Source organism: Pelodiscus sinensis, chromosome 4, assembly GCF_052426305.1.
Source record: "Pelodiscus sinensis isolate ZL-2025 chromosome 4, ASM5242630v1, whole genome shotgun sequence".
NCBI lineage: Eukaryota > Metazoa > Chordata > Testudines > Trionychidae > Pelodiscus > Pelodiscus sinensis.
Genome location: NC_143055.1, coordinates 134,288,385 through 134,315,688, shown reverse-complemented (window position 1 = coordinate 134,315,688; position 27,304 = coordinate 134,288,385). Strand labels below are relative to the sequence as shown.

At 45.7% G+C, this 27,304-nt stretch overlaps 1 protein-coding gene and 1 long non-coding RNA gene across 18 annotated transcripts in view; one reads left to right on the top strand and one right to left on the bottom strand.

The window, feature by feature from the left end:
* LOC112546581 (uncharacterized) overlaps positions 1–27,304 on the bottom strand; it is a 186,780-nt gene that overhangs the window by 4,043 nt on the left and 155,433 nt on the right. The gene's annotated exons all lie outside the window — the stretch shown is intronic.
* ADGRL3 (adhesion G protein-coupled receptor L3) overlaps positions 1–27,304 on the top strand; it is a 630,261-nt gene that overhangs the window by 572,292 nt on the left and 30,665 nt on the right. The window contains exon 23 of one of the 17 annotated variants that reach the window (XM_089778191.1): positions 25,062–25,190. The exons of the other annotated variants lie outside the window; for them this stretch is intronic. Coding sequence (XP_089634317.1) covers positions 25,062–25,190 — 129 coding nt within the window. The remainder of the gene's footprint in view (positions 1–25,061; positions 25,191–27,304) is intronic. 17 annotated transcript variants of the gene reach the window in all.

The following is a 27,304-nucleotide window of genomic DNA, read 5'->3' as shown; positions in this document are numbered from 1 at the left end:
GCCAAAACAGCCCCTTGACAGTCAGCAGTCTGGGATTGGCTGTTGTCCTACTACTGATCTGTTGTCCGATGATCACCTCTCCCCTTTGATAGGCTTGGAGGGATTGGATTTTTATCAGGAAGTAGGAGAATTTCACCCCCCACACAACCTGAAGAAAAATGTTTCCATCAATAATAATCGACATTTTCAAATAGGCAAAGTAAGCAAAGTCTTCTTGAGAACTTATTAGAGTTGGAGGTAAGAATATTTACATATTACATTTTGACACATGAAATTGACAGTCAGTGTATTAATGGTTATACAATTTTAATTGTTTGAGTCTGAGCACCTACTGTCGTAACCCTCTGCTTGACCCTAACAATTTTCTGCAACAGTAAAAATTCAGTTGGATTCATATTAAAAAAATGCTTAAAACCCATAATTTTCCACAAAAGTGAAAATGCAAATAGATGAAATCAGGGAAAATGCTTTAAAATAAACATCAGTATTATCCGCTTGCATTATTAACATTTAGTAATTGAATTCCGCCAAGGCTAATTGTAGTGCACGTGCTCTCTTTAACCTCAGTTCTGCTGTATCCGTCTCAGATCAGGCACCTTGCTCACTCAGCTTTAGTCCTGTCTCCCTTTATTGTCCCTTTATTTTGATTGGCAGTGGCTATCGGTCCACCACTGCCATGGTCCACTTGCCCGTCTTTCTAGTCTCCTTCTTTTCCGTGGGTGTGTCTTATTCAGGAGCCTCCTGCCAGATCCATTCTGCGCAAATGCATATCCCTGTGCATATCTCTTCATTTTCTGCTGTGAAAACGTGCTCGGTCATTACTTCCTTCAGCTCTGTAGATCCAGATTGATATTCCATTCGCTGGTTTAAGAGCCCTGTCAACGCTATATGTCACCTTCACCTCCTTCGTCATTCCCGTCTCCTTCTCCTGTCAAGAGCTTGAGGCTTGGCCCTAATCTCCCTGTCTTAGTGCCACGTTTTCTGAAACAGGGTTGGCACTAAGAATCGTCCTGATCGTTTCTTGGTGGCAACTGTTTGTTATGCATTAGTGCAAAACACACCAGACCTGGCTCTCCTGCCACTGATGCCTACTTTATTCCAGTGGTGGTTACGGTGGCATTGTACTCTTGTAACTGAGGAAAAAGTGAGTGGAGAACCTGACATTTTTCTTGCCAGTCCCCAAAAGTAAGACACACAAATGTCATGAGAAATCACTATAGATCCCCGGCTTGTTTCAGGATCTAAGTTCACGATCTCAGTCCCTGGTATCGCCACACCTTTGTCCCCTTTTTCTACCACAAGTCTAGCTTCTCTTTCTGTCCCTCATTCTTCCCTCTCCACTCTGAGATTCTCTGTCCAACAGTCCAATCAAACGGACTTGACTATTTCCAGGTTGCAGTTTCAAAATTCCAATGCTCTGTGCAGCAAGACTGGAGATTCTAAATTCCCCCTAAAGATGCCTCCTCTTTAGCCTTGTCCCCTCTTCCTTGTGCATCTCTGCTCTCTTGTGTGACATGGTGTTACCTGGAAACAGTGCTGTACCTCTGTCAGCCATGTGGGAGCTTCCATCTGCTGGGCCCCGCTCGATGCGCCCTTTCGCACAATCTTGAACTCGTCCCCTTCGGTGGATTGGTGGTCTCATGAGGTAGATGCCTTGGCTGCACCATCGCAGGCCTGAGACAATGGTGAGAGTCAGGCTGAAAGAATGCCCTTAGTAAGAGCGTGAGTTGAGGAACAAGTCTCTATCTGTGTGACATTCGTGGGGCCAGAGATTCTAATGTTCCCGATTTACGGGACTCACACGTTGTGCCTGTTTTTAGTGATAACTGGGCCAAGAGCCTACACATGCTAGGTAGAGTGTCACAACATATACTACAGTGCCGGGTGTGTTACGTGGGCTGTGAAATCACTGTGTAATTTCCTGCTTGTGTCCCTTCCCCATAGCCATCCCTTTGGAAGATCAGTCTTGTGTGTTCCTTCTCTATCATCCCACTGCCACGGCTGGATTTCCCTCCTCCTAGACTGCAGCTGAACTTCGGTAATGGGGCTTAGGAAGAGTAGTAGTCTCCTGCATGGGGACTGCAGAGCGGGTAACCGGTTAGGAGCTGCTCTCTTGTGATGGCATGTCACATGGTGCGGGAGTAGGGAAGAGTTATTTGTCTTGGGGCCACAGGGAAGGCCCAGCACCACTCCGGGCTAGGTACTATGCAACCAGTTATTGATTTCTGCTTTGCAGAGGACCCGTCTGGCTGAGAGCTCATTTGGTGGATGGTTCAACAGAAAGCTCTTGAGAAGATGCACAGCAATGGTGCAGAAAAACAGGGGGCTTGCTTAGAGAAATGTGAACCTTCCCTGTGCCACAGTCACAGAGCAGACTCCGTTGCCTTTCCCAGTTTATTCCCACCAAGTAGTGACTAATCCCTGCCCTTTGGATCTGGCTGGCGCCCTACGCAGCCTTTGAGAGAGCGCCATAAGAATTCAGATGCAGTTCAAACTCCCCAAATAATCAGGCATGCGGCAAAGCAGCAATGTGACTCCAATCCATTTTTCACTCACGTCTTGTCAGAGCCATTATGGTCTCTCTCAGGGCATCTGACTGTCAGAGTGGGAGAACTTTCAACATAAATCGTACGGCACATTATTTGCATTCAGGTGGCGTTCTTTAGGGTTGGGTAGTTTTGGAGGAAAATGCAAGTGGAAGAAAAATGTAAATGGGATTTGTCTGCTGTTGATGTGTTATACAAATGAATGTTCCTTCCTTTGGAAAGGCAGTTGAGTCATTAAGAAAAAGTCTTGTGTGGTATAGTTTGTTATTGTCACCACATGCTATTTTGTTGATATGAAGTGCGTCGAAGGCTGTGCAGATCCATAAGAGTTGTCACATTAGGGAAAATATAAATTGACAGATTGCAAATGTTAATCGGGTTTCAATATGTTTTATCCTTTTGGAAAATAATGGGCTAGAGATGATACCTAGAGAGATCTATAGAAATTAAACAGGGGTGAAAGGAAATGAACCCTAGAAGCCTGTAACATTGAATAGAGAACTATATCCCAGCTATAGAATTCTATGGATGGCTTGAGAATGCTACAGAAAGGTTGTTATTCCAATTCGGTAGGGATTCCCTTCTTGCCTAACTCCCTATATGGGAGCTGACTTACAAATTGGCAGAAGGCTCTAATCCTGCCATTGGATTCAGGCAGGTATGGGCCCTTATAACAGTCGGAGACCATTGGCACTTCATAGTCTATGGCCAGGTCTACACTAGACCCCGCAGCTTGGCTTAAGGTATGCAATCCAGCTATGTAAAATACATAACTAGAGTCTGCTGAGCTTGGGAACATCCCCACAGTGGGAGACCAATGGGAGAAAATGGTCTTGTTGGGTTCCCTTACTCTTCGTAAGAGCAGAAGTACCAGACACCGGCAAGGGGTGCCCTCTGAGTTTGATTTAGCAAGTCTTAACTAGACTAGCTAAATCAAACTCCAGAAGATCGATTGCAGCAGCATCCATCTTCTGTGTAGTGAAAACAAGACTGTTAAGGATAGAAGGGACTGCTATGATAATCTAGTCTGACCTGCTTAACACTGGCCAGAGAATGTCATTCACTAATGCTGGCATCATAACTTCCAGTTGAACAAGAACACATTTCTGGAAGAACATAAAGGGATCGCATTCACATTGACAAAGAGGACTTGGGCAGGAGGACTTTGATACACAAGTGTCTGGCATGGGCATCCAGCCACACAGATTCAGTTGCATGACCGGGACATGGGGCGAGGGGGCAAATGCGGGGATTGGTAGGTACATACTCCTGGTATGAAGGCAGGAATGTTTAAATATGGATGGGAAAGGGTGCGTGGGGGTGCGAGAGACTGCACAGCTGTGTTTGCGTGGTCAGGTAGACGCAGGACCACTCAGAAGCTAGGGTCAGCATGGTCACCTATTAAACCATGATCATGGTGAAATCTAGAGGCCACATGATTCCAGGTAGTTGGTGATTGTGATTGGAAAGAAAAGACTTCCTGATTCAGAAACCACAGAGCCACATTAAATCCCCATTCACCCACATGCCTAGCTACTGAACTATGGTTTATACACGTGTAAATGTGAGCAGAATCCCCCGTTTCTTAAGAACCCATCCAGAATGCTTGAAGTAACTATTTGGTTTCCCTGTGCCTTATCAGTCCTGCTCTGTATTTTTGTGTCAGCCACAAAGATGATATCTCAAGGGGGGACAGGCAAAAAGCCTTTTTCAAAAAAGAGTGTCTAGGCTACAACCAGTACTTTCAAAAAAGCAAGCTGCTTTTTCGAAAGAGAGCACCCAGGCAGTCTGGATGCTCTCTTTCGAAAAAGCACAGTTTGCATTACATAGCGCCTTTTTTTGAAAGAGCACTTTTGAAAAAAGGAGTTATTCCTCATAAAATGAGGTTTTCTGCAGTCGAAAAAACTGCCGCGTTCTTTCAATTTACTTTTGAAAGAACGCAGCAGCAGTCTAGATGCAGGGGAATTTTTTTTTCCGAAAAAAGGTCACTCTTTTCAAAAAGACCCTGTAGTCTAGACACAGCTGGGGAGTGATTGCCACTGGTTTCTGAGATTATCAGTTTTATGTCAAATTCATGCGGATTCCATCATAATGCATAGAATTAACTGAGCTTGAATTTGAACAGTGGGAATCTGAGTCGGAGAGAAAATTAAAATGAGTAACATTAATATCCTGATATCTAACCCCAGTGAGACCTGCTTGTTTTCAGAATGAAATCTCCTGTCAAATCCCTCCATTTCCTCCCTGGAATATAACTAAGTTGTGATTTCCATTCTGAAACACTATCTCCACGGTGAACTCAGCAGGGACTGTTGTCTGTGTATGTCGAGGCGGGTGGGTGAAATTTTACATTCTCTCCCAGAGGCTATGTTATGCTGAATGTTTGGGTAGCCGGCGCTCAGAAAATACATTAAAACTTTAAGTTCTCCCTGCAGCAGAAGCTTGACGGGGACTTTGCCCGTGTCAGTGCTTGCATCCATGCCTGGGTGTCACAATGAGGCGGCGCTGTGAAATTGCTGGTACTTCAAATCCTGCTAATCTCAGTTCTTGCCATAAGCAGGATTCCCAAACATGCACAGAAAATATTCTGCATATTCTAAAGACCCACCAGACCCGGCACTTAGCAAGGACAGACACAAGTTCTGTTCGGATTTCTGGCAAAGTTTCAGGCTGCTCCTTCATTTCACCTGAATTCAGCGTGCACACCCACACGCACATGCTAAGGGTGTTCAGTATCGTCCAATTGACTAATCAAACAGTCGATGCATTTTTGCAGCTACTATTTGATTAGTCAATAGGGTGGCGCTGCCCCTTTTTAATGCTGCTGCGGCGTTTCAAAGCAGCAGCGCCGCACCAAGCCCAAGGTCCCCAACTGAACCCGGACTCCAAGCGATGCTGATGCTTTGAAGTACCTCCCTGTCTCCCTCCCCCCTCCCCTTGTTGCCTGTATCAGATAGAGGCAGCAAGGGAGGGGTAAGTGACTAGTTGACTACCATGTCAACTAGTCCTTCACATCCCTAACGCATGCTCCAACGTGTCACAGGGGCAGTTGCAAAATGTCCCAGGAAGGCATCTCAGTACTCCAACTTGAAATGCTTTCTGCAGGGCTTGGTGTGGTGGGACCCTGATCCGTGATGCTGTTGTAAGACAAGTAAAAAATAGCCGAAAAATAGCCCTGATCCTTCTTGTGAGATACAGGCAGCTCCAAGAAATCCCTGAGCATCTATTCCTGCACCCCGACATAAGCAGAGCGCTTAGGGGCAGCCATGTTGTCTGACAATGTAAGCAGGGTGGGCTCTGCCCATTTTTACCTGCTGTTTATGTATACCAGGTGGAGACACAGATATCACTTTTGAAGCCCCTATCACGTAGCAGTGCTGGTGCACAAGGGACAGTGCAGGAACACATCTTTACTGAATCAGAACGCCTCAAAAGGAATATGGCATCCTGCACTCCAGCAACTGCCCTATGAGCCCAAAGAGGACGAGAACTGCCACAGTGGGTCAGAACTGTGATCCATCTAGCTCAGTATCCTGGCTCTGGGACCAGTACCAGAGCATCTGGGGGAGTGTAGAGAATAACAGCCATTGATGGACCCATCTTCCCTGAGTGTAGCCAGTTCTTTTTCGGACCAAGTTATACTTTTGACCATCCCATCGCAGAGCAATGAGTTCTACTGGTTCATGGTGTGTTGTAGGAACAATACTTCTTTGTGTTCGGAGGAGAGCGGCTGACTGTACATGTAAGTGGGTCTCTCTTGACTTTCTGTATCTCGCCACGGCAAAATAACATTTCTCTGTTCCATCCAATGTCATTTGTAAATTTATAGATCTGTCTAACATGCTCCTTTAATTTCTCTTTTCTAAACTGGACCAGCCCTTGTCTCTTAAATTTTCCCCTCATATGGAAACTGTTTCACATGCTGGTTGATCTTCCTTGTATTTCTTTGAAACTTTCCAGTTCCATGATTTCTTTTTTTGAGATAGGTGACCAAAACAGGACGCAGTTTCAACATGTCAGCACGCCAGTGATTAATATTACCTTATTTTCTATCCCTTTTCTGTTTGTTCTTGACAATCTCTCAGCCTTTTTGACCACTGCTATGTCTTAAGCTGACGTTTTTGGTGAACTATCCATGGTCACTCCATGATCTCTTTCCTGAGAGAATCTGTCACTATACAGTTTTAGCTGACATTTTTTCCAACGTGCATTACTTTTCATTCATCGATGTTGAATTTCATCTGCCATTTTATTGCCCCATCGCTCAGTTTTGTGAGATCCCCTTGAAACTCTTTGCACTTTGCTTTGGACTTGATTATTTTGAATTATTTTGTGTCCTCTGAAAACTTGGTCGATTCCTCTTTCTGATCTTTAACGAACGTTTGGAACAGCACAAGTCCCAGTGCAGATCCTTAGACGACCTTGCTCTCTCCATTGTGAAAACTGACTATTTATTCTGACCCCATTTTCAGCCTTGGGAAATTGGCCCTGTTAATGGAAATGTAACACTAATGCTCACTCGTTAACATACTTTGGTCAAATAAAAGAGCAGCCTTGGCTGACTCCACAAGGCATTTCAGTCATTCTTTCTTGCCCAGAGGCATGGCAGTAGGAATTTCCACTGCTCATCTGAAATGCAGGGATTAGCCAACATTGTAGTGTTCAGCTCTGTATTTGGTTTAGGCTAGGTCTAGATGCACATTTGAGGCAGAAGGAAGTCTAGGGTTTAGATTCAGCACCACTGAAAGATTTTCTGCTCTCTTGAGCAGATTCTCATGAGGCATCCAAACCACAACATCGACCCACACCCACCACATGCATCTTTTGGATGTGACCTGAACCCAAGTATGAATGTGGATCAAGTATTCAAATCCAGCCACCACTCCCTACATTTCAAAGAAGTTTAAATTCAAGGTTTCTGCTTTGAGGCATTTCTGCTTAAGAGCTACCCAAATAACTACACAAATTCTAGCCATTATACTCAGTAATATAGTCAGAATGAAAAACTGAAACTGATGATTAACTGACTGGGATAATCCATAGACAGACTAGTTGCACACAAGCTATAAGCAGCCAATCACACTGTTGATATGCTGTGTAACTTACAGTAATTTATTGAGCATTCTGGGATAGAATTATATAGCTTTCTCACCAGCTTATTAAACAAGAAACTATGCATCTGAATCTACAGAAAGCAGAGTTGCTACTCAAAAGTGTAAAGCAAAGTCATGTAAACAGACCAACACAACTGAGCTCCGTGAGTTTGTCATTCATTTCCCACAGCCCTTAAAAAGCATTGTGCTGGCAGTGCAGTGAGTAGACATGTTTGGAATCACTATGAGATCGTGTAAGATTTCTCTTGGCATCACGCGATAATTTTGCATCCCTCCCTCCAAGCAAAGAGGTGTTATCACAGTCTGTCAGGATTCATGATAAGCCTAGAAAGATCTTATGTATTAAAAGGAAGGTTCTAGTCTGCATTTTAAAATGTGGTGGTCTGCATTTACTTCTGGAGGAGCTGGCAACCCTGCCATCAGACTGACCCTCCTTGGAGTTGTGTGGTAGTAGCATCTTGGCTCTCTCCTGCCAACCGTTCAGCAGGCCTTGACGTGGTATCACACAGGGCTTGATTCTTCAGTAAAGTGTTCCGCCTCCAAATTACCCCTCTGTCTTGGGGGAGTTTGTGGTGTGGCCTAGCAACTACCGTTAGCAGTGGCTGCTGGCAGAGGAGAGGACGTTGAGCCTCTTGGGTGGGAAAGAAGAACCCATGATCTGTTGCAGAGCCACAAAGAAATAAAGGGTTGTGGCCACGAGGGGAGTAAAAGGGCAGGGAGATCTCAACCATCTTAAACGTTTTGCATCTGGAGAAAGGCTTGAGTTCCATGCCGGAGCTGTGGGTTGATTGGCTTGGCTCTGTTCCTACTGCACAGCTTCCTCCATCTCTAGTAGGGTCTGACGTGACTCCCTGTCATTGTCGTATCAAAGGCCAAGGCGGAGAGCTCCAGAAATGCCTCCATCTGGTGCATGACGTTTTAAGTGTGTGTCACTTCCAGCTGACACAATTCTGGCTCTCCGCTCTAATTAGGGTTCCACTCTGCATCCAATAACTTAAATGGGGGCTAGCAGAGACTCAGTACAGCCTAAGGGAATGTTCCGCCTTTCAGAACTGGGCCGTTTGTAAGCTGTAAAAAAGCATCCTCCTAAAAGGGGCTGCAAGCTTAATACCCATCTCAAATAGAAGTGACACACCTTCATTTGTGATCTCCCTGCGGTGACTCACAGGCAGAACAGAATATAGCTTCCATCTGTCTCTACCAGACCTTTCAGAAGCCACAAGTCAACTGTTGTTGCTACGTAGGTGGCACCAACTTCTGGCTCTCTGCTTCCTTGTTATTAACAGCATTGTGTTTTCAAATGCATTAAAACCCAAAGAGCGTGCCAAAGGAGAGGCATGTAAACAAGAAAGACAATTGCAAATGCTGAGAATTAAAGCTCCCCTAGATAGCAAAGCGCATGAGCAAGGGGGGATGGGTCAGTTTTCAACAGGTGTCAATCACCATCAGCCTTCAAATCAAGGAGCTTTGCTGATTGGCACCAGCTGGCACAGTCGGGGTACTCGTGCGTGAAGTGTTTTGCTGGTTCAGGGGTTGTCTGGAATATTTATAAGTTGAACCTCTCTAGTCCAGGACCCGATGGGTTCTGAACCAGAGAATTTGCCGAACCATAGGAGGTCCAGCAGCATTACCAACACTGCCACTGCTTGCTGAGTCCTTAGAAGACATTTAGGGGTAAATTAGAGCTGAATAACAGCACAGAACATTGCAAGCCAGGACTGGTGGCTGGAAACAAACTTCATGGGACCTCAGGAAACTTGGTCACACCCATGGTAAGTGGACATCCGGCTAACGACAATCACTCCGGATCACAGATGTTGCTGGACCAGAGAGTTCTGGACTAGAGAGGTTCAACCTGCAGTAATAATAGGATTGGCATACCCAAGTCCTAATGCACAGCATTACAAATGCTCATTTTTCTTGTGGCACATGTTATGCCTCAGTTTCCCACATGTAAAATGAAGAGAATAGCATTTCCCTCTCTCCTGGGAAGGGGTGAGATCGTCACACTGAGTTGGGAAATGCTACAGTTTGAGAGCCATGTGAGCAAACAGCACCAAAGCCATTCAGACACATATTAGCACAAGAAATAGGCCCAAAGCATGTGACCAAAAAAAGAAAGTTCATGAAACAGAGGAAATGTTTGTTAAAATTGCAGCAGCCCTTGAAGTACCAGTGTTACTTCTTGTAAGGTTTCCTTAGGAACGGCCATAAAGGGCCAGTCCAAAGGTCCATCCAGCCCAGTGTCCTGTCTGCCGCAAGGGGCCAATGCCAGATGCCCCAAAGGGAATGAACAGAGCAGGGAATCCTCAAATGATTCCTCCCGTCACCCATTTACAGCCCCTGACAAACAGAGGCGAGGGACACCATTCCCACCCATCCTAGCTAATATGTATTGATGGACCTATCCTTCATAAATTTATCTAGCTCATTTTTGAACGGTGTTAAAGTCCTGGCCTTCACCACATCCTCTGGTTTGCGCTAAATAGCAGAAATGGAGAAAACCTAGGTACCAGGTGAAGTGAATTCTGAGATATGTAAGTCGTTCAGAAAGGAGTGTTTAGATCAATAGCTAGGAAAATATACAGTAAGAGGAGAAGAAAACTTTGAAGAGCCATAAACTTTTTGTCAGGCTTTAGCTAAGGTCTAATAACCAGCCATGTTTGTTATAGTGTATTCGAGGGGTTCTTTGTCAGAGTTTTTCTTTACCCCTCTGGAGCCATGGCATGATGGGAAGGTGTCTCCTGGACCTGATTCAGCTGTAAGTATTTTGGCCAATGCTTATATCTGTATTGTTGCCAGGGCACCGCATATAGGTGTATAGGTTTATATTTGTATTTTGGATGTACCCTTCCCCAAGTGGCCTTTGAGACTAATAAAAGAATGCTGGTGGGGAAACTCGTACGACCTTATGGCGTGGCTTGAAGAGGGGGAAAGGATGGAGGTGCCCACTGCCAACATGTGTTAACCTGAAACATTCGGCAAGTCCTATGCATTCATCCTAGTGGACCAGATCGGTTGTCATTGCAGAGCGTCACAATTGCACACAACCCCCTTGAGTTTCCAGAAACGGAAAGTCAGACCTAAGCACAGTTAGCTGGAGTTTGTATCTTGTTGTGTAATGCACTAAACGTTCACAGCAATGAATCCGGGTTCTGTACCTTCAGCAAAGCGCTGCCGAGACAAACTCCGAATCAACAGGAATGGAGGAGGAGGGCTGCCGTTTTCATAGCCGGTCCAGCCCCAGAAACGAGAAATAGCACTTGCAAGCCAGTCTGCTGGTACCTCTCTCAGGAGCATCATTGAAGTGCTACAAGAGTCAGAGGGGACGGACCAGCTCGCCCAGAGTCTTTTAGTGGCATTTTGTGGTGGAAGCTCCAGGAGCAGGCTGGCGGTTCTGGAGCATTTGTGCAGTGCCATGGGGTTAAGGACCGTGACTTTGGCTCCTGGGCACTGCTGCAATATGAATAATACATCATAAGAACAAGGCGAAAGTGAGGGCAGAAAATGGAGAGTTGAAAAGCAAATCATTTTGATACTCATCAAGTTTAAGAGATGATGGGATCTCATGGGATTCCAGATCAAAAGCAACATCGCCTTTTACAAACAGATGGGACAGATTTTCCAGTGGTTCTTAATTCTTAATGGAAATCAGTGAGCGCTACCTAAATAGAGCTGGGTTCAATTGCAGTTCTGGTCCTTTTAAGTCAGCTGTGGGCAATAATTTTTGCAGGGGGACCACTTAATGAATTTTCTTATTGCTCACGGGCCAGCTCACCCCCCTCTTCCAGAGAGGGGGGGGCCTGGTCTGGAAGGGGCAGGGCTGGGAACTAGCCTCTCTCTAGAGTTGTCTGGGGCCAGAAGCTTTGAATTAAAAACACAGCAAAGGGCACGCGGCTCCCAGCCCTGCCATTACCGCGTTGCCTGGCAGCTGCCCGGGGGTAGCTGCGGCTGTTTAAAAGGCTCGCATCTCTGCACCACAACAGTGAGCCATGAACCATTTAAAAAGGATCCAGTTGCCTGAGCCACTGCCTGGAAATTCGGTGGTACTGGCAGCAGGATATAAATAGAAAGCGGCCAAATGCTGTCTGCGGGCCAAATCCAGCCGCATCTTGCCCAGCCCTGTTTCAAGTGCTACTATATGGATGTATCGAGCTTGTACACTGTATTCTATTGGATCTGTTTATCCGACCACCATGCCCGCTTGAGAGTGCGCTGAAATCACCTGGTGGGAGATTTTTTAATAACAGTGCAGTTCTGAAAGAGGTGTGAGCCGATTCACTCATACCAATAGAACATTAAAAGGACACCATCACCTTAAATATCACAAGTCTGTCTGAACGTGTTTTACCTGCTTTACAAGTGACACCCAAGGGTGTTATTGTGGCTGAAAATATCAGGGACAAATATTTTCACAGGGTTTTTTTCCCCAATATTTTTCCTGTGTGCAATTGTCAGGAAACAATATAGTCTCTGTTTCTCCTGGAATAGCCAGTTAGGACATTAGAGTCCTCCATTGTTTGCCTTCCATGCAGCAAGCAATGGTTGAGAACAAAATTTTAATAGGGAATATGATTGTAAGACAAAAAAAAAAAACAGACCCACTTATTGGCACTTGTAATCTTGAGTTCCCTTCTAATTATTTTTTTTAAACTGACCATATTTCAGGCTTACAATGCCCCTTTGACTCTGAAACCTAATGATGACATTTGAAAGGCTAGCTTTCCTAAATTACTGTGAAACCTTTATTATCCGGCACTCTGTTAACCTGAAAACTTTAACTGGTATTGCCTCCAGCCACAATACTATCACATTTTCAGGCACACAGGCCTGGCTTGGTTTACCATGATTGGCTTAACAATGTTTTATTTAAGAAGTGCTAATCATTTTTAACTCAAAAGAGAAATGTGAGACCAACTGCCTCACACTACAAAACTACCAATATTGAAACCTTGAGTTTTACTATTATTGTCCGTTGGTTTTTCCTAGGTTGATAGGACCCTCAGATAACCGGAATTTCTAGATAACCGAGTGTGCTGGATAACACAGGTTTTACCGTAGATTTCCAGAATCACATGTTAAAGAACACATAGTTACACGTCAAGTTTGTGTGCAACTGCTCACACAAATAGCCAAAGAGAAGTAGCTTTGCCATTTTTCTTTTTGTTTAGCAATGATGAGTCCAAGAATAAGTATACTAACAGAGTAATTACACTGAAAGACTGGGGAGTTTCCAGCCAAATTTTCAGGTGTTTTCAATGAATGTTGGGCTTCCTACTTGCGATCCCTTGTACCCAATTTTCAGAGGTGGTGAGGCCTTCTGGTAGGAGAGCTACAGAGGCTCAGCACCTTTGCAACTTGAGCACAAGGGCCCTGATCTGGAATGATATGTATACATGTCACTAACACTCGTGGAATATTGATTTCAGTGGGAGATGCCTAAATGCCTCGTACCTTTGAGGCTGTGGGCCAAGGCGTGTCAAATGGCACACAGAATTAGTGTGACGATTGGCCTCGTTATTACACAAAGGTTTCTAGGCTTCCCTCAGGCCGGGTACAAAGCTCCCATGGTTAGGAGTGTTTCAAGCTGCTGTGTTCTGTCCCTCCGGTGCATCCTGAGGTGTACAAAACCAGAGGAAGACATGGACCTTGTCTTGAAGAGCTTGTGTTTTAAAGAGACTCGAGCTCGGTTACTAACGCCGGTGTTGTAGAAGTGTAACAACTGGGAACGGAGCGCTTCAGTTTGGCCACAGACAAGGGAAAAAGTGGGCTATTGCAGCAGTACCAGCTTCCCCCTTGCTCCCCTGCCAGCCGGTCTGCCCTGAAGGGACAGCCCCTGTGAGAGGTTCGTTTGGCCCAGACGAAGAGGATGAACTCAACGGAGGGGTATTCTGAGGCAGACACCTGTCCCTTGGTACTAGGTGTGACCTATAGAACCACAGAGTTGGCGATGACTTTGTGGGTCACCCATGCCTTCTGTCTGCTCATGCAGGATTAAGAGCTATGGTTTGATTTCTAGCAATTTGTTCAGCATAGGGTTACACGTCGCAAACAATGGGACTTCCAGCCCTTCCTTGGGGGACTGCTTCTCAGCCTCGTTTGTCACGCTGCCAGTCACTGTTTCCTGGGAAAGCAGACTGGCTTTTTAATTTCTCAGTTGCATTCCCAGAACTCCAAGTAAGATCCTACTAATCCACCGCCTTGTTCTGTTACCGCTCAGCTAACGTGTGTATCTCTAGCTGGCTTTTTCCCGCTGCATAAATGCCTCCAGTACCCTAGTCTTTTAGTAGTTCTTCTGCAAACCCTCTCCACTTCCTCTACACCTGTCTAGTAACTCCTCACTTGGCATGGCACGGACAATGTTTCAGATGAAGTCGCAGCCGATTCCCCTAAGAAGGGGTTGTCGTCCCCACGCACTGTGATATGAAGCCCACGCCTCTGCAAACCATAACCATGATGTAACAGCCAGCGGGTGGTGCTGTCAGCATGGGCTGAATTTTAGCTGCTGGCCTAACAGTGACGGAGGTATGTTTTAACTAGGGATGTAAAATCCTGCTTAGTTAACCAGTTCAACATTACATTTGGTTAACTGATTAAAGCAGGGGGCTGCTCCAACTTTGCTGCCTCAGGCCCCACCTGGGGCTACTCCCTGGGTACTGGTTAACCATTACCTTAACAGGTAATACTTACCGGGTAACCAGTTAACCGGTTACCCATTACCATCCCTAATTTAACCATTTCTGGTTTACAGCATTACTGAAAGATGTGCTAGAAAAGACTCCTGGTGTCTGGGATAAATAAGTTGCTCCCCACTTATTTTCACTTGTGAAGGCATCTGTAAAACACAGATCCCCTTTGCACTGCCGATTGCCTCTGCGCTTTTTAGCAGCCAGGAGCAACATGATGTCCAGCATCACGGACAAAGACTTGGGGAATTTCCAGTTACTCATTTTTCCAGTGATGTGCAAAATGAATCCCTGGGCCGATTGTCTTCTAGTGTATTTGCCCTCTCTGCTGCCAGGAACTGTTAGCCAAGATTTGTTGCTGAGATTTCAGTGACTGATGTAGCGGCCTACCTTTGGGAGAACTGCTGTGATTTTCGGATTGACAGCCGAATCATTGGAAGTCAGTCATCAGGTGGCTCACATTTAGAGAAGAAAATGGAGGGCAGGGCGGTTTCTGAAAGCAAAGCAGGCTTTGGGGAGTAGGGGATCTAGGGCGGAATGACTGCCGAGCAATGGGAGTGTGCAGACGTTGCAGGAGGAATGAAAGAACGGAGTAATCTGTCTGTGCATGAGGCAGAGCTGCGGGTGTCAGGAGGATGGAATCTTTGCGCCAAGCCTACAAGAGCGGCAGAACTGCTCCGCGGTGACTCCTGCAGACACGGGAGCTGATGAGAACGAGAACAGATTGGAAATAAGGCATGTGAGAGTCATTAACCACGGGGACAATTTACACAGGGCCAGGGTGGATTCTCTGTCACTGACCATTTTTAAATCAAGATTGAGCTAGATAGATTCGTGAAGGTTTGGTCCAGCAATGGCTCTTAGCCAGGCTGGGTAGGAATGGAGTCCCTGCCCTCTGTTTGTCTGGGAATGGGTGACTGGAGAGGGATCAGGTGAGGATTCCCTGTTGTGTTCCCTCCCTCTGGGGCATCTGGTATTGGCCACTACCAGCAGATAGGACGCTGGGCTGGATGGATCTTTGGTCTGACCCAGTCTGGCCATTCTTATGTTCTTATTGGAGGTTTTTTCCAAGAGGTCTGATCTAGGAATTATTTTGCAAGGAGCTCTCTGGCCTGCATTAGGCAGGGAGTCAGATGAAATATTCATAATTGTCCTTTTTAGCCTTGGAATCTCTTAGCCTCCCAGCCTAGCCCAGTGCAGTAGGATGTGACCTGCTCCAAAAAGGCCTCCCAAGCAGAGTGCAGGCCCCCTTCCCCTATAACTGCTTAGAAAGACACAGAGGGTGCATGGCAGAACAGTTCCAGCTGTTCTGTACACAGAGCCCCAGGGCTGCGTCCCTAAGAACTAAATGCAACTAGAAAAGATCTGGGGTGCCAGGAAAGCACACGATACCAGTCTTTGAAGGGTGTACACCTCCCAGAGGTCTAGGACACTGCTGTATCTGGGAACACACCCAGCCTCTTGCAGGCTCCCAGCCAGAGCTGTGGAAGAAGCAAAGAGAAGGTTTGGCAGAGTCTAGTGCATGCTGGGTCAGAGACTGGGGCACACCGGGTGAATAGCGTCACATGCTGTAGCTGGACTTTCTGAGGCAGGCTTTCCAAAGCGGTCGGGGCTCATTTTTCAAGGGCTCAGCGCCCATTTTGGCAAGATTTCCGAAGGGCTTCCTCAGTCGACGTACTGAGCCCTTTTGAAAATTGGGCTGCTCACATGGCTGCCTGAATGGCAGGCTCCAGATTTGAAAATCGGATTCTGCATGTGTGTCTTACTGCAGCGAAAGGGAGTCCCAGACCCTGGGATCACAGTGGGGATAAGGGACAGGAAATGTCAACAAGAAAGAGGTAGGCTGAATAGCAGAGGAAAAGCCAGATTGCAATGGTGGAAGCGCCAATACTTGCCAGTTAACCCCGAATGGCCCTGAAAGCTGAACTGCTAGTCACAGTCCTACACAGGACCATGGGCTCAGAATATCAAATGTAAAAGGAAGTTTTTCTTCAGTCAACCTGTGGAACTCCTAGCCAGAGGATGTGGTGAAGGCTAGAACTTTAACAGAGTTCAAGGAAGAGCTAGATAGATTCATGGAGGTTAGGTCCATCAATGGCTATTACCCAGGATGGGTAGGAATGGTGTCCCTAGCCTCTGTTTCTCTGGAGGTGGGTGACAAGGGAGGGATCACATGAGGATTACCCTCCTTCAGGGGCACCTGGCATTGGCCACTGTCGGCAGACAGGATACTGGGCTGGATGGACCTTTGGTCTGACCCAGTATGGCCGTTCGTATGTTCTTATGAAATGCGTGTGCGTGCATGCGACTCTCTCCGGGAATGTCTTCACTAGGAAACTATTTTGAAATTAGTGTTACCTCAAGGAAACAGGAGTACAGTTTTCAAAATAAGCGGCTCGTTATTTCGAAATCACGGGCTCAGTCGTGTGGACCTGCCGCTTATTTATTCGACGTAAGGGGGATTATTTTGAAATAAAGGCCTAGTGTGGACCAGGGTTCGGATTCCTTTCAGACCAAGCCGGGCCAGAGCATTAGAACCTCATTGGATGCAGTCAGTACGAACAGCTTTTCAACACATAGATTGGACGCTGCGAGTGACAACAACCCTATTTGAAGGAAATTTAATAGGCAGGGTTTATTGAAGCTGATTAGCTCCACTTTGTTGGCTCTTAGAAGAACAGAGCCTGATCAATCTAAAGGTCAGCGCATTTGTTTGTGGGCACCAGCGAAATGGGTCTCATTTGACTTTTCCTCAAGGCACTAGCGGGTCGATGAAGTTGAATGAGAAGGTGAATAACAGAACCCTTTACAAACGGAGAAGTCCCGCCTGTAAAGGGTAACACTGAACACTGGTAAAGAAAGCGCCAGTCAGAGCATTGGAGGTGGCTCAGAAAGGCTTTCTTTCCTGCTTTGTGTGCGTCATCAGAGAATGCAAATAAACACATTCATGCCAACATTAATAAAAACCAGCTAGAATTCACATGCTTCCGTCAGCATCTCCCAGCTAGCTGTGCCCCAGCCAAACTGGAGAGCTCAGTTCTCTTTGAGAGTTTAGCCATAGGGATTTGGAATGATAAATCCTCGCGAGTCAGCCATTTGCATTGGCAGCCTGAATTTCTCAACTCATTCACCAGTCTGCAGAATGAACGAGCGTTTCCTGCCTCGCGGTCAGGCTCCAGTCACGAGTGAGGGAAATCTCTCAAAGAGGGCCCCCCACTGTGGTCTGTCTAGTTCAGTTTCCATTACGAGTGGCTGAAGAAGGGGGTCCCCATGGTTAGGGTACCAGCTGTATTCCCTGCAGTGTTGCATATTTCCTGTGACCTCATGCAGGCCGCGTGGGGTTACATCCACAAAGGCTTTGGCCCAAATCTGAAATTTAGATTCTAAAACTCCAGGGGAGCCAACAACCACACCAAGCCCTTGGTGGGGAGAGGGGTGGCTTCACGCTCCCGGAAGGGACAGAGCCTGAGGCAGAAAGGGTGTGGCCAAGGACAGCTGGACCATGGTGGGTCATGCAGGGGATTTAAAGGGCTCTGGGTCCCTTTGAATCACTAGCCCCAAGGTAGTTATCCTCTTTGCCCCCACCTACGGGTGAGCCTGCACACCCCCCACTCAGATGTAGGCATCTGAAGTCCCTGGGCACCTTCATGCCTGCCAGCCACGTCCTCGAGTTGCCTGACTTGAGGCAGGAACCTGAACCCAGTCTTCCAGCAGTGTGTGCTAACCAGTAGGATGCATAGCCAGTCTCTCTCTCTTGCTCTGTGGCCCAATGACTATTAAAGTATTTCATGTCAATCAGAACAGCTTCATCAGGAGAGATGGCGACTCACCCCAGAATCCCCCATAGTGCAGTGGTCAGGATACCAAAGTTCGGAGAGCTGGGTCTCCCGCAACTCAGTGAGGGCTCTAACCTCTGGACTGTTGGCACCAGGAAGGGGGAGGCGCTGCCACTTGCTCACTCCAGCAAAGGCTTCACAGCTGAGAATCCCACTGGGTAAACGGCAGGTGCATAAGTCCCTTTGAACCCTACCCGGACGTTAGGTGCCTAGGCCTCCCCTTGGCATTTCCTGTTGGCTCGTGTAGGCAGCTCCTTGCTCAGCACACTGGCTGCTTTGGGTCGCAGGCTTAGTCCCTAAATCTCCCCATGCCCTGCAACGGGGAACCTGCATGCTCAGTGTGGGGGCTGTGCATTTTACTGGGCAGCCCATTGAGGGTGGCAACTCTAAGCCGAAGTCCCCTTTGTAGAGCTTGTCTTTAGTGTGTGTGTTAGTGCCGCAGCTGTACTCATATCTCACAGGAGCGTTGGGCAGACACATATGTTTAGGACTGCAAGGTGCAGAGATACTGCTGTAGTGTAGGCCATATAAATATAGTGGCAAGACACATTAGCCAGTGCCAGGTGCGTCAGGTAGTGTGTTCTTACTTGAACAATATTATGCCATTCTGGTGTGGGAAGAGGGTTGCGTTTTCTTCCTTTCGAAGGGCGTGCTGGCTGAGGCCTGGAAAATTGTGAACTGGGACTGAGAAGAACTGAAGGCAAGCATAACAGATGTGGGTCCGTTTCCCTCAAACCAGCTAGGGGAGGATGTTAGTAATTGCCCAGGCATGTGATCCGAGAGAACGGTGCATCTCTCAAGGAGCTCCGATAAGAGTTGCTTTGGGAAGAGAAGGCTTTGTCACCAAAGACGAAGAAGCACGTGAATGCATTGCCTTTCTGGTGCCCACTTGGCCGACCGGACAGATGATTCAAGTTAATTTAAAGGCCTGCAGCACAGCTTTGTCAGCCAGTTGACAGCCAGAAGTTATTTGAATTATGGTCCTGAATGCTATAGTCTAGACTCGAGCGACATCCGCCTGTCATCTTCCCTTTCATTCTTTGCTTTCATTGAATGTTGAAAAGTATACCTGTACCTAATGGATGTGCACTTCTCTACCAACTGCATCATACTGAACTCTTCCAAAATTATTTCTTCATTCAGTATCCTCCTGCCTCAAGGAGATGTATTTCTCGCTAACAGAAGAAAGAGAAACAAGATCCAATTCATGTTGCATGCTATAGTTAAAATGGTATCGCCTTTCATTAGCACATAGACCAGATAAACTTAATTTAAAGCCTTGATGGGCAACTGTAGTCAGAAGAGTGTCTGTAAAAACTGGTATTGTGAGGGTTGCCATGTATCTCTCTTGGTGGTTACTGTATGAGATTTGCTGAGTGTACAGTTCAGACGATGATTTTTCAAACTGGCAGCCTGGCTGCATGGGATCTAAAAATCAAGAGGCGTGTAACTCTTAAACCTTCACCAATCCTAGAGTTTCTGTGTTCAGAACTTTGCTTTCCTAACCGTGCATGAAGAACAGGACTTAGCCATGTGGAACCAACGTAGCTACTGAAAAGTAAGCCAACAGTCCAACTTGGCTTTGTCGGTAAAATAAGCAGCCGTGAGTCATAGATGCCCAGGGAGTTGGTATGTTGAGTTCAGCCAAGTAAGTATTGCAGCCAAAATAAGGGGGAAAGGCGAGGAAGGGACAACTCTTTGAATTATAGAAGAATTCATTTCAACTGTTTGCACCTCTTTTTTTCTTTGCTATCGGTGCATAGTCTAGCAGCCGACTTTTCAAATAGGCATTTTTTGGCCAAGAAGCAAATAGAAGGATAATGACTGTGAGCTGCAGATTTCAGATTCATTGGGTTGACGTTTCATTGAGGAAACCTGACTCTAAGGACCAGATGCAGATGACTGTCAGTCCCATTAAATAATATACTTGCCTCTGAAGTGATCCCGCTGACCTCGTGGGACTATTCCCCACTCAAAGGACTGCTCCTGGTGAGCAAGGGTTTCCAAATCTACCTCTACAAGTGAAGCTCATCCGATAAAGCAACAAAAACAAATCTCATGATGAACCCAAAAAGCTCAACTTTCAAATATCAAACTCTCTCGCAGACCCAGAGTAAGTCACTGGATGTGTCCAACAAAGTAATTCTGAATAACAAATCTGAGACAACTGTGATCTGTTTGCTGACAATGCATGAACAGAAAAAGTGGCTTAATTAGGGTAAGTCTACACTACCACCCTAGTTTGAACTAGGGTGGTTAATGTAGTCATACGAACTTGCAAATGAAGCCCGGGATTTGAATTTCTCGGGTTTCATTTGCATGTTGCCGGGCGCCGCCATTTTTAAATGTCCACTAGTGCGGACTCCATGCCCGTGGCTACATGCGGCACGAACTAGATAGTTCGGATTAGGCTTCCTAACTCTGAACGAGGCGTACAGATAGTTCAGATTAGGCTTCCTATTCCGAACTATCTAGTTCGTGCCGCGTGTAGCTGCGGGCACGGAGTCCGCATTAGTGGACATTTAAAAATGGCAGCGCCCGGCAACATGCAAATGAAGCCTGGGAAATTCAAATCCCGGGCTTCATTTGCAAGTTCGTATGACTACATTAACCACCCTAGTTCGAACTAGGGTGGTAGTGTAGACATACCCTTATTTTACTACAAATTACTCTCCCAACCCCGGTGTTGAGTAGGAGAGTGCCATTCTCACAGAGGAAGTCCTTGTTCATAATCTCCATTGACATACACCTACTGAAGATAATCCCTCACCATAAACCTGGAACCGAGTATCTATGATCTTTGAAGATGGTTGGAATCTTGGCCTGGATCTAGATGTTATTGGCATAGCTGCCCATATAGTGTATTAAACCAAATCCTAGATCAGAACTTGTGTGTTGTTGAATTAAAAATCTGAGAGCTGTTGTTCTTTTGTGTGTGGGTGTTTTAATTTTGACCTACAATTTCTGATCTTTGTATGTTTTGGTTCCTAGTCTTTAGCTCCTGGCTCAGTATTTGATTGGCTCTCAATGTGCACACCCCAAAACATGTGAGAGGGATGACTCCATTCAACACTCTTGATTCTTTATGGCTACATGCTTACATGCACGTAGTATGCAACAATATTTTGGAAGGCAAAATTAAGATGCTAGCAATAGCATCTCTTCAACTAACAGAACCCTGGGAATTTCCACTCACAGGCGCTGACAGCCAGTGATGTGTAACTAAGCAAATAAACGATGTGTTTGCCGAATATGCACCATATACCAATGCTATGAGTAATGGAGTTGAGAGAAGTCTTATGCAAGGAAGGCTAGCACTAAATTCTAGTGACATGAAGAAGCTATTGGGGGCACATCCTCAGCGTGTGTAAATTGGCATTGCTCCATTGAAAGCAACAGAACTGAGGGGCTGGCTGTAAGTGAATAAATAAGAAAATACCGACTGTGAGCCGATGCATGTGGCTGAGGGTAGCGGGCAGCCAGCCAAGGAGAAGTCAGACAGCACATAGTAGGGAAGGCCAAATGGAATCCGAACAGCCAGTTCACATACATGGCTGGCTTCCTTCTACTTCGAAACTCGCACGCCCTGCCCTTCATTCACAACTTTCAAAGCACCTTTTCTTTCCAGCCCAGCACCCCGTTCCACACACTTCCTTCTCGTTGCGAGCCCCACTCTGTTGCTATCACATCTCACGCAGGCTCGGTTGCTAAGTGCTCCAGTTTGTCTGGGACGCTGTTTCTTTGGGGAAATAACACTCTCCTCTCTCTCTCATTTTTCTTCCCAGCCACTTGTTCCAGAGGAGCTGGAATCTTGTAGAAATCTTTGATATTTTTAGCAACCCTGCTGCGTGGCTCACATGTGTTCTATATTTGGCTTTGCTCGTTATTTATTACAAGGACGTTTTCATGCCAAACAGGAGGGTGGGGTGTGTGTTCACCAACCCCCCACTGCTCATACCTCCTCTGAAGTCCTAATCCAGTGTTCCTGCTGGTTGCCATGGAGATGTTTAAGTGGCACAAGGCAGGATAATAACTTAAAAGAGTGTCTAGTGTCCCAGGGCGGGGGTTCTTATGATGACTGACCCCCCCCATTTGGAAAAGACAGCTCAGGTGTTTATTATTATTATTATTATTATTATTATTATTTATTATTATTATTTTAATTAAAGCTTTAATTATCAATCACATGGCGCCCCACCCTGAAGTCATTGGAGATGGGGAGAGTGATTAATAATAATTCCTGTCTCTTATTTAGCACTTTTCACCCACAGGCCTAAAAGCACTTCACAAGAAAATAATAGATAATGATATGATTACATAGTTTAAAATTCTGAGGCCACTTTCTGCCCCTCTCTCACTGAGTGGCCTCTTTTATTTTATTGAGGTTTACTGCTAGAGGGAGAAGTTTTCCCTTACAAGTGAGACTGGAAGAGTCTGACCCATCTATAGAGTTTTTCAAGTTTTCCGTCAGAGGCCAAGTGTCCGTTTCAGTGAAACACAGTCAGCCAAACCTCACGTATACCACCTATTTCTTTCGGAGTAGTTCACGTTGTGGTGCAGTGAGGTTGGTTTTTTCAGGAGATCCCCTTACATAGTAGCCTCCTGAGCTTGTTTCCAGCTGCTGTGCATCCTATGAGAAATGCGCAGGGTGGGGTTCAGTCCAGTCCAAGCATCATTACAGCTGGTGGTTCTTCTAGGCAATCTCAACAAAGAAACCAGTCCACAGAGAGTGATTGTCCTTGGTATCAGGGGATGATCCCTTCTGGGGAAGGAGAGGTGCATCTGAGGAAAAGCTAAACTGCCCCAAAAGTGCTCTGAGAGTCTCCGGGTCCCTCAAATTAGCCCCTGCCACTAGCATTAAACCCCCATGAAGGAAATATATATAGATGTGCCTAGCTGTCACTCTGATGCCTACGGAACATGCCCCACACTGATTACACCTCATAACTACATTCCCTACCCACGGGGACGTGCAGACGGCTGCCTCCTGGCAACACGCGCCCAAAGAGGCAAGGCTGGAGCCAGGGGCTTCCCTGCTTCCCTGCCAGCAAAGGAGATAATGCCACACCCCTGAAAGGCAGACTTCCTCTTCCTGTTTTGTGCTGTACAGACTGGACCATGGGAAAAGCCCCCGGGAAGTTGCAAGCAGGGGTGTCGGTAGATAACCATAGGCAGTGACATGCAGCCAACTCTCAGGGCACCTCAACAGCACCACATGACACACAGGCCCTCCTGTGCCGGGCCTGCAGGAGCTGGGGCCAAAATGGCCCCCATCCTCTCCCTCTCATGCACATTCTTTCTAACCCCTTGTATTCTGTCATTTTCCCCTTGTGGCATTTCCTCATGTTCTGCTTCCCCTCTCCTCCAAATGCCCCGCCCTCTTCCCTCTCACCTCATGCCTGCATGGTGTTGGGACTGGGGGTCCTTGGCGTTCCCACCCAGGAGCTAAGCCCCTCAGAACGGACCTGGCCTGCAGTGGAAGCAGTGACGGCGGGCTGTTGCCTTTTGAGGTGCCAGCTACACCCAGAGCAGCACGTCCACAGCAGGTTGTCACAGCAGAGGAATCGTTCCGCTCTTTTCACCCCTACATCTCTTCTCCACTGTCCTGTCATCCTTCTCTTGCCTGCTGGAGCACCTTTTCCCGCAGGGCTTGTTGACCTAGTGGGATCTGCAACAGGACGGCTCAGGACAAAAAGTGAAGAATATTGCATGCACTTGAGTCTTCCAGCCAGTGAGTGAGGGAATGCCCCTTCTCCCTGCTCCTAGTCTGTGGATTGTTCTTCGTTGCGATCATGTGAGATTTTCCACTGCCTCTTCCCACCAATGTGTATTTCTCCTGGGTCCACCCATTCTCCGTTCTCCACCTTGCCAGCGGGGCTCTCCACCTTCACAGACCTGCCAACCACTGCCATCAATCCAAACCTCTGCTTCAAAAGTGGCTTTCCACACTTCCGGCCTGCTGTGAATTGGCTAAGGTTGGGGAGAGAAGCTGTTGCCAACTTCCTGCTCTTATAAAACAAGGTAGGTGTCTCTGGTCACATGTCGAAAGGCACGAACCCAGCAGCTCAGCCTCCCAGAGTCTAGCCTAAAGAACAGGCTGAGTTATGACCTCTCCACTTCCCGTAGGTTGCATTTTCCAACATGACAGCTGAGGAGGGTGTGCATGACAAATTGTATTTACAAAGGAAACATTGAGCCCTGGAAGAGCAAGACCTCTACTGGCTGAACAAGTCCCATCTGCAGGAACTCTTGTAAGAATTACGATGTTCGTGCTTGCAAGGCCACACTGCTGCTGCACGTTAGGATGTTACCAGGCAGATTTCAAGCATAGTGGGTAGAAGTGTACATACCTTTTCAATAGATCGCTACTCCAGGATTAAGAGCTCTCTAATAAGTGCCCAGAATCTTAAGGAGGGCAACATTTTTGGTCCTTCCATTTTTACATATGTTCTGAGCCACCAAGAAATAAACCCTAGTTGGTATTGAGAGTTGAATGTATTTTGGTGTGAGTCACTGTTATTGTTTGGTTCATTTGGCGCATTCCAGAGAGGATCCCCTCCCCTTTGTGTAGACTATCACCTTTTGTTTGTTTGTAGCGCGTATCCTGGCTTATGTTCCCAGCAAGTAGGAAAACCGCCATAAATGTGGCTTATCAGCATTCTGATCCATTTTCTTTCACATCCACTTGGATTTTGTACATTGCCAGGAACATCTGTGCTGCTTTAGTGGCATATAGTTTTCAAGTCTAATTAGCTGGCTGCTTGTAATCAGGACTGTTTCAACTGTTGTCATTCTGAATGTTCTTTTTTCCTTTTTTTAATACCACATTTGCCTGATTGACCTTTTTTTTTTCTCTGTCTTTCTATCGGGCTGCTCCAGGAGCCATGGCTAATCATCTTATAACCAATGCTCTGCTTCGTCCTCATGGCACTAACAACCCTTATAATACATTGCTCGGGGAATCGGCGGTCTATAACAACCCTTCCGTCAGCATGTACAACACACAAGGTGTGCAGGCGTTTCTCTCTAATTTTTCTAGTGAGAGTCCCATGTTATGTGGCTTTTATAGGCCCATTTTTTTAATTTTTTTTTCCCCCCTTCTTTTTTTCCCCCCCTCCCTTTGTTTTTTGGAACCGGGTATAAAGAATATCTTCTCTCATCGCAGTACATCTTCTCCATTTTCCTTAGGCTTTTTCTCACTAGCCTTGCTGAACGGCTGACTTCAGTTTGATAGCTGTTCCTCAGATCCATTCAAATATGTGTGGTGGTTTTTGATTCCCTTTGGTTTTGTATTGTTTATGTTGTCCGTGTGTGTTTTGTCCGTTGTATCCATGTCCCTCTTGGTTGTCAGTTTGTTTCTTTGTTGAATCATTCATTTTAGAAAAAGGAGCACCTTTCAAGGTAAGTGAGGTCAAAATGGCCTTTGATCCCAAAGCTACTATTGCTTGTGGAATAGCATATCGAAAAATAAATGGTCAGTAGCTCATCAGTGGGTCTGTCATAGGTTATACATTTAAAAAAAAAAACATCCTTGAGCTATCAGACATAGGGAACCAAAAATCTGGACTGACTCCAAAGAGAGCCGATTTTAGAGTGGGGCAAGAAATGTATTCTCAAGTATGTAAGCTACATGTGCTCTAATGAGACCAAATAAAAGCTGCAGCAAACTAGAAACTCTTCTTGTAGCCTTGGTCTAGTAAATCGGAATCAAATAGCTGCAAAGAGTCAACGGAACCTAATGTATAAGATTCTACAGCCAAAATCACTCTCTTGTGACCTATATTTTAGTCTTCTGTATTTGCTCGGGTTGCATGAGTCAGCCATGTTTGTAAATAAATGTCAAAATGCTTTTCGTTATAGATAAATCTATTTACAAATCTTTTGTGGAATAAATCTGGTATTTGAATGCTTCATCAGGATCAGTTTTTTTATCCTATTTTTTTCCCCAGAGACGACAGAATTATTGGAGAGTAAAACTCTTTTTTCAAACATAAATACTTTCCAAAATGTCAGCTTTTTTTATTTGCTCCTCTTCTATTTAAGGTATCCCTTTACAGTAAGGGGTCACCCAAGAAAGTCAATAAATAATGGCAATAGCACAAGCAGTAAAGATATGTTGTAATATGCAGTAGTTTATGGTAGAATTATATACTGAATACCACTTGGGTCTTTTAATTCAAATCACAAACGGGAAAGCACATGCATTTGACCATTTCTGTTCATAAATATCTTGAACCGTACTAGCTTTGCACAATAAATTAGAATACTTAATTCTTGTTCAATTTAGAGTTTGCTGTATAACTGTTAAAACAAGTTTTGATAATCTGTATAATTTAGGTACATCAGTTTATTTTCTTGCTGGAGAGTGATAAAGTGTTAAAGATGTTACTGTTAAAAGATGTTATGCTTTTTAAGATTAACATCATTTTACCACTGCTTTCAAAATTAGCAAGGGGAAGTTTTAAATTGGCTTATAGAGGTACTGTCTAGATGGCTACAGGTAATGTTGTCAGCATTTGCCTTGATTGCAATCCCCAATTTTCATGGCTGTGTCTCTCATCTCTAGAAATGTGTGCAAGGCTAAAATAGAGCAAAACGTTTCTGCTCAAAAGTGCATTACATTTTTTTTAAATCATGTTCATTTCATTTGAAGGCCCAATTGCTGCTTCTATTATTTGCAATGATTCCACAAATTCCTCATTCCACAAATAGTCCCATGGATTTTAAGGTACTACTTGATATGAGGGAGGAAACCTGGAGCCAGAGAAGTTATAAGTGTGGGTTCAGTCACTAGAAATGAAAGAGAATTCAGCCAGTATTGATGTATTTTTGCCGTTAATGTCAGTGGGAGCAGAAGAGAAGTCACTATTTCTTGGAGGTGACCCGTTTATTGATAACAATCAGGGTATCATGGGAAGTAAGAAATGTTATAGATATTGCCTTCAAAACGATGTGCTTGTCTCTGGGCAGGAATTTCTTTGTAGTCTTTGATGAAATGTCTCTGTGAATTTTAGAGGAGTCTATATTGCAGCCTCAAGTTAGTAAATATAGATGTCCATGAAAGGCCTTCTGAGTACCTGGCATTCATGCATGCTGACCCAATAACCAAACTAACAGCATAG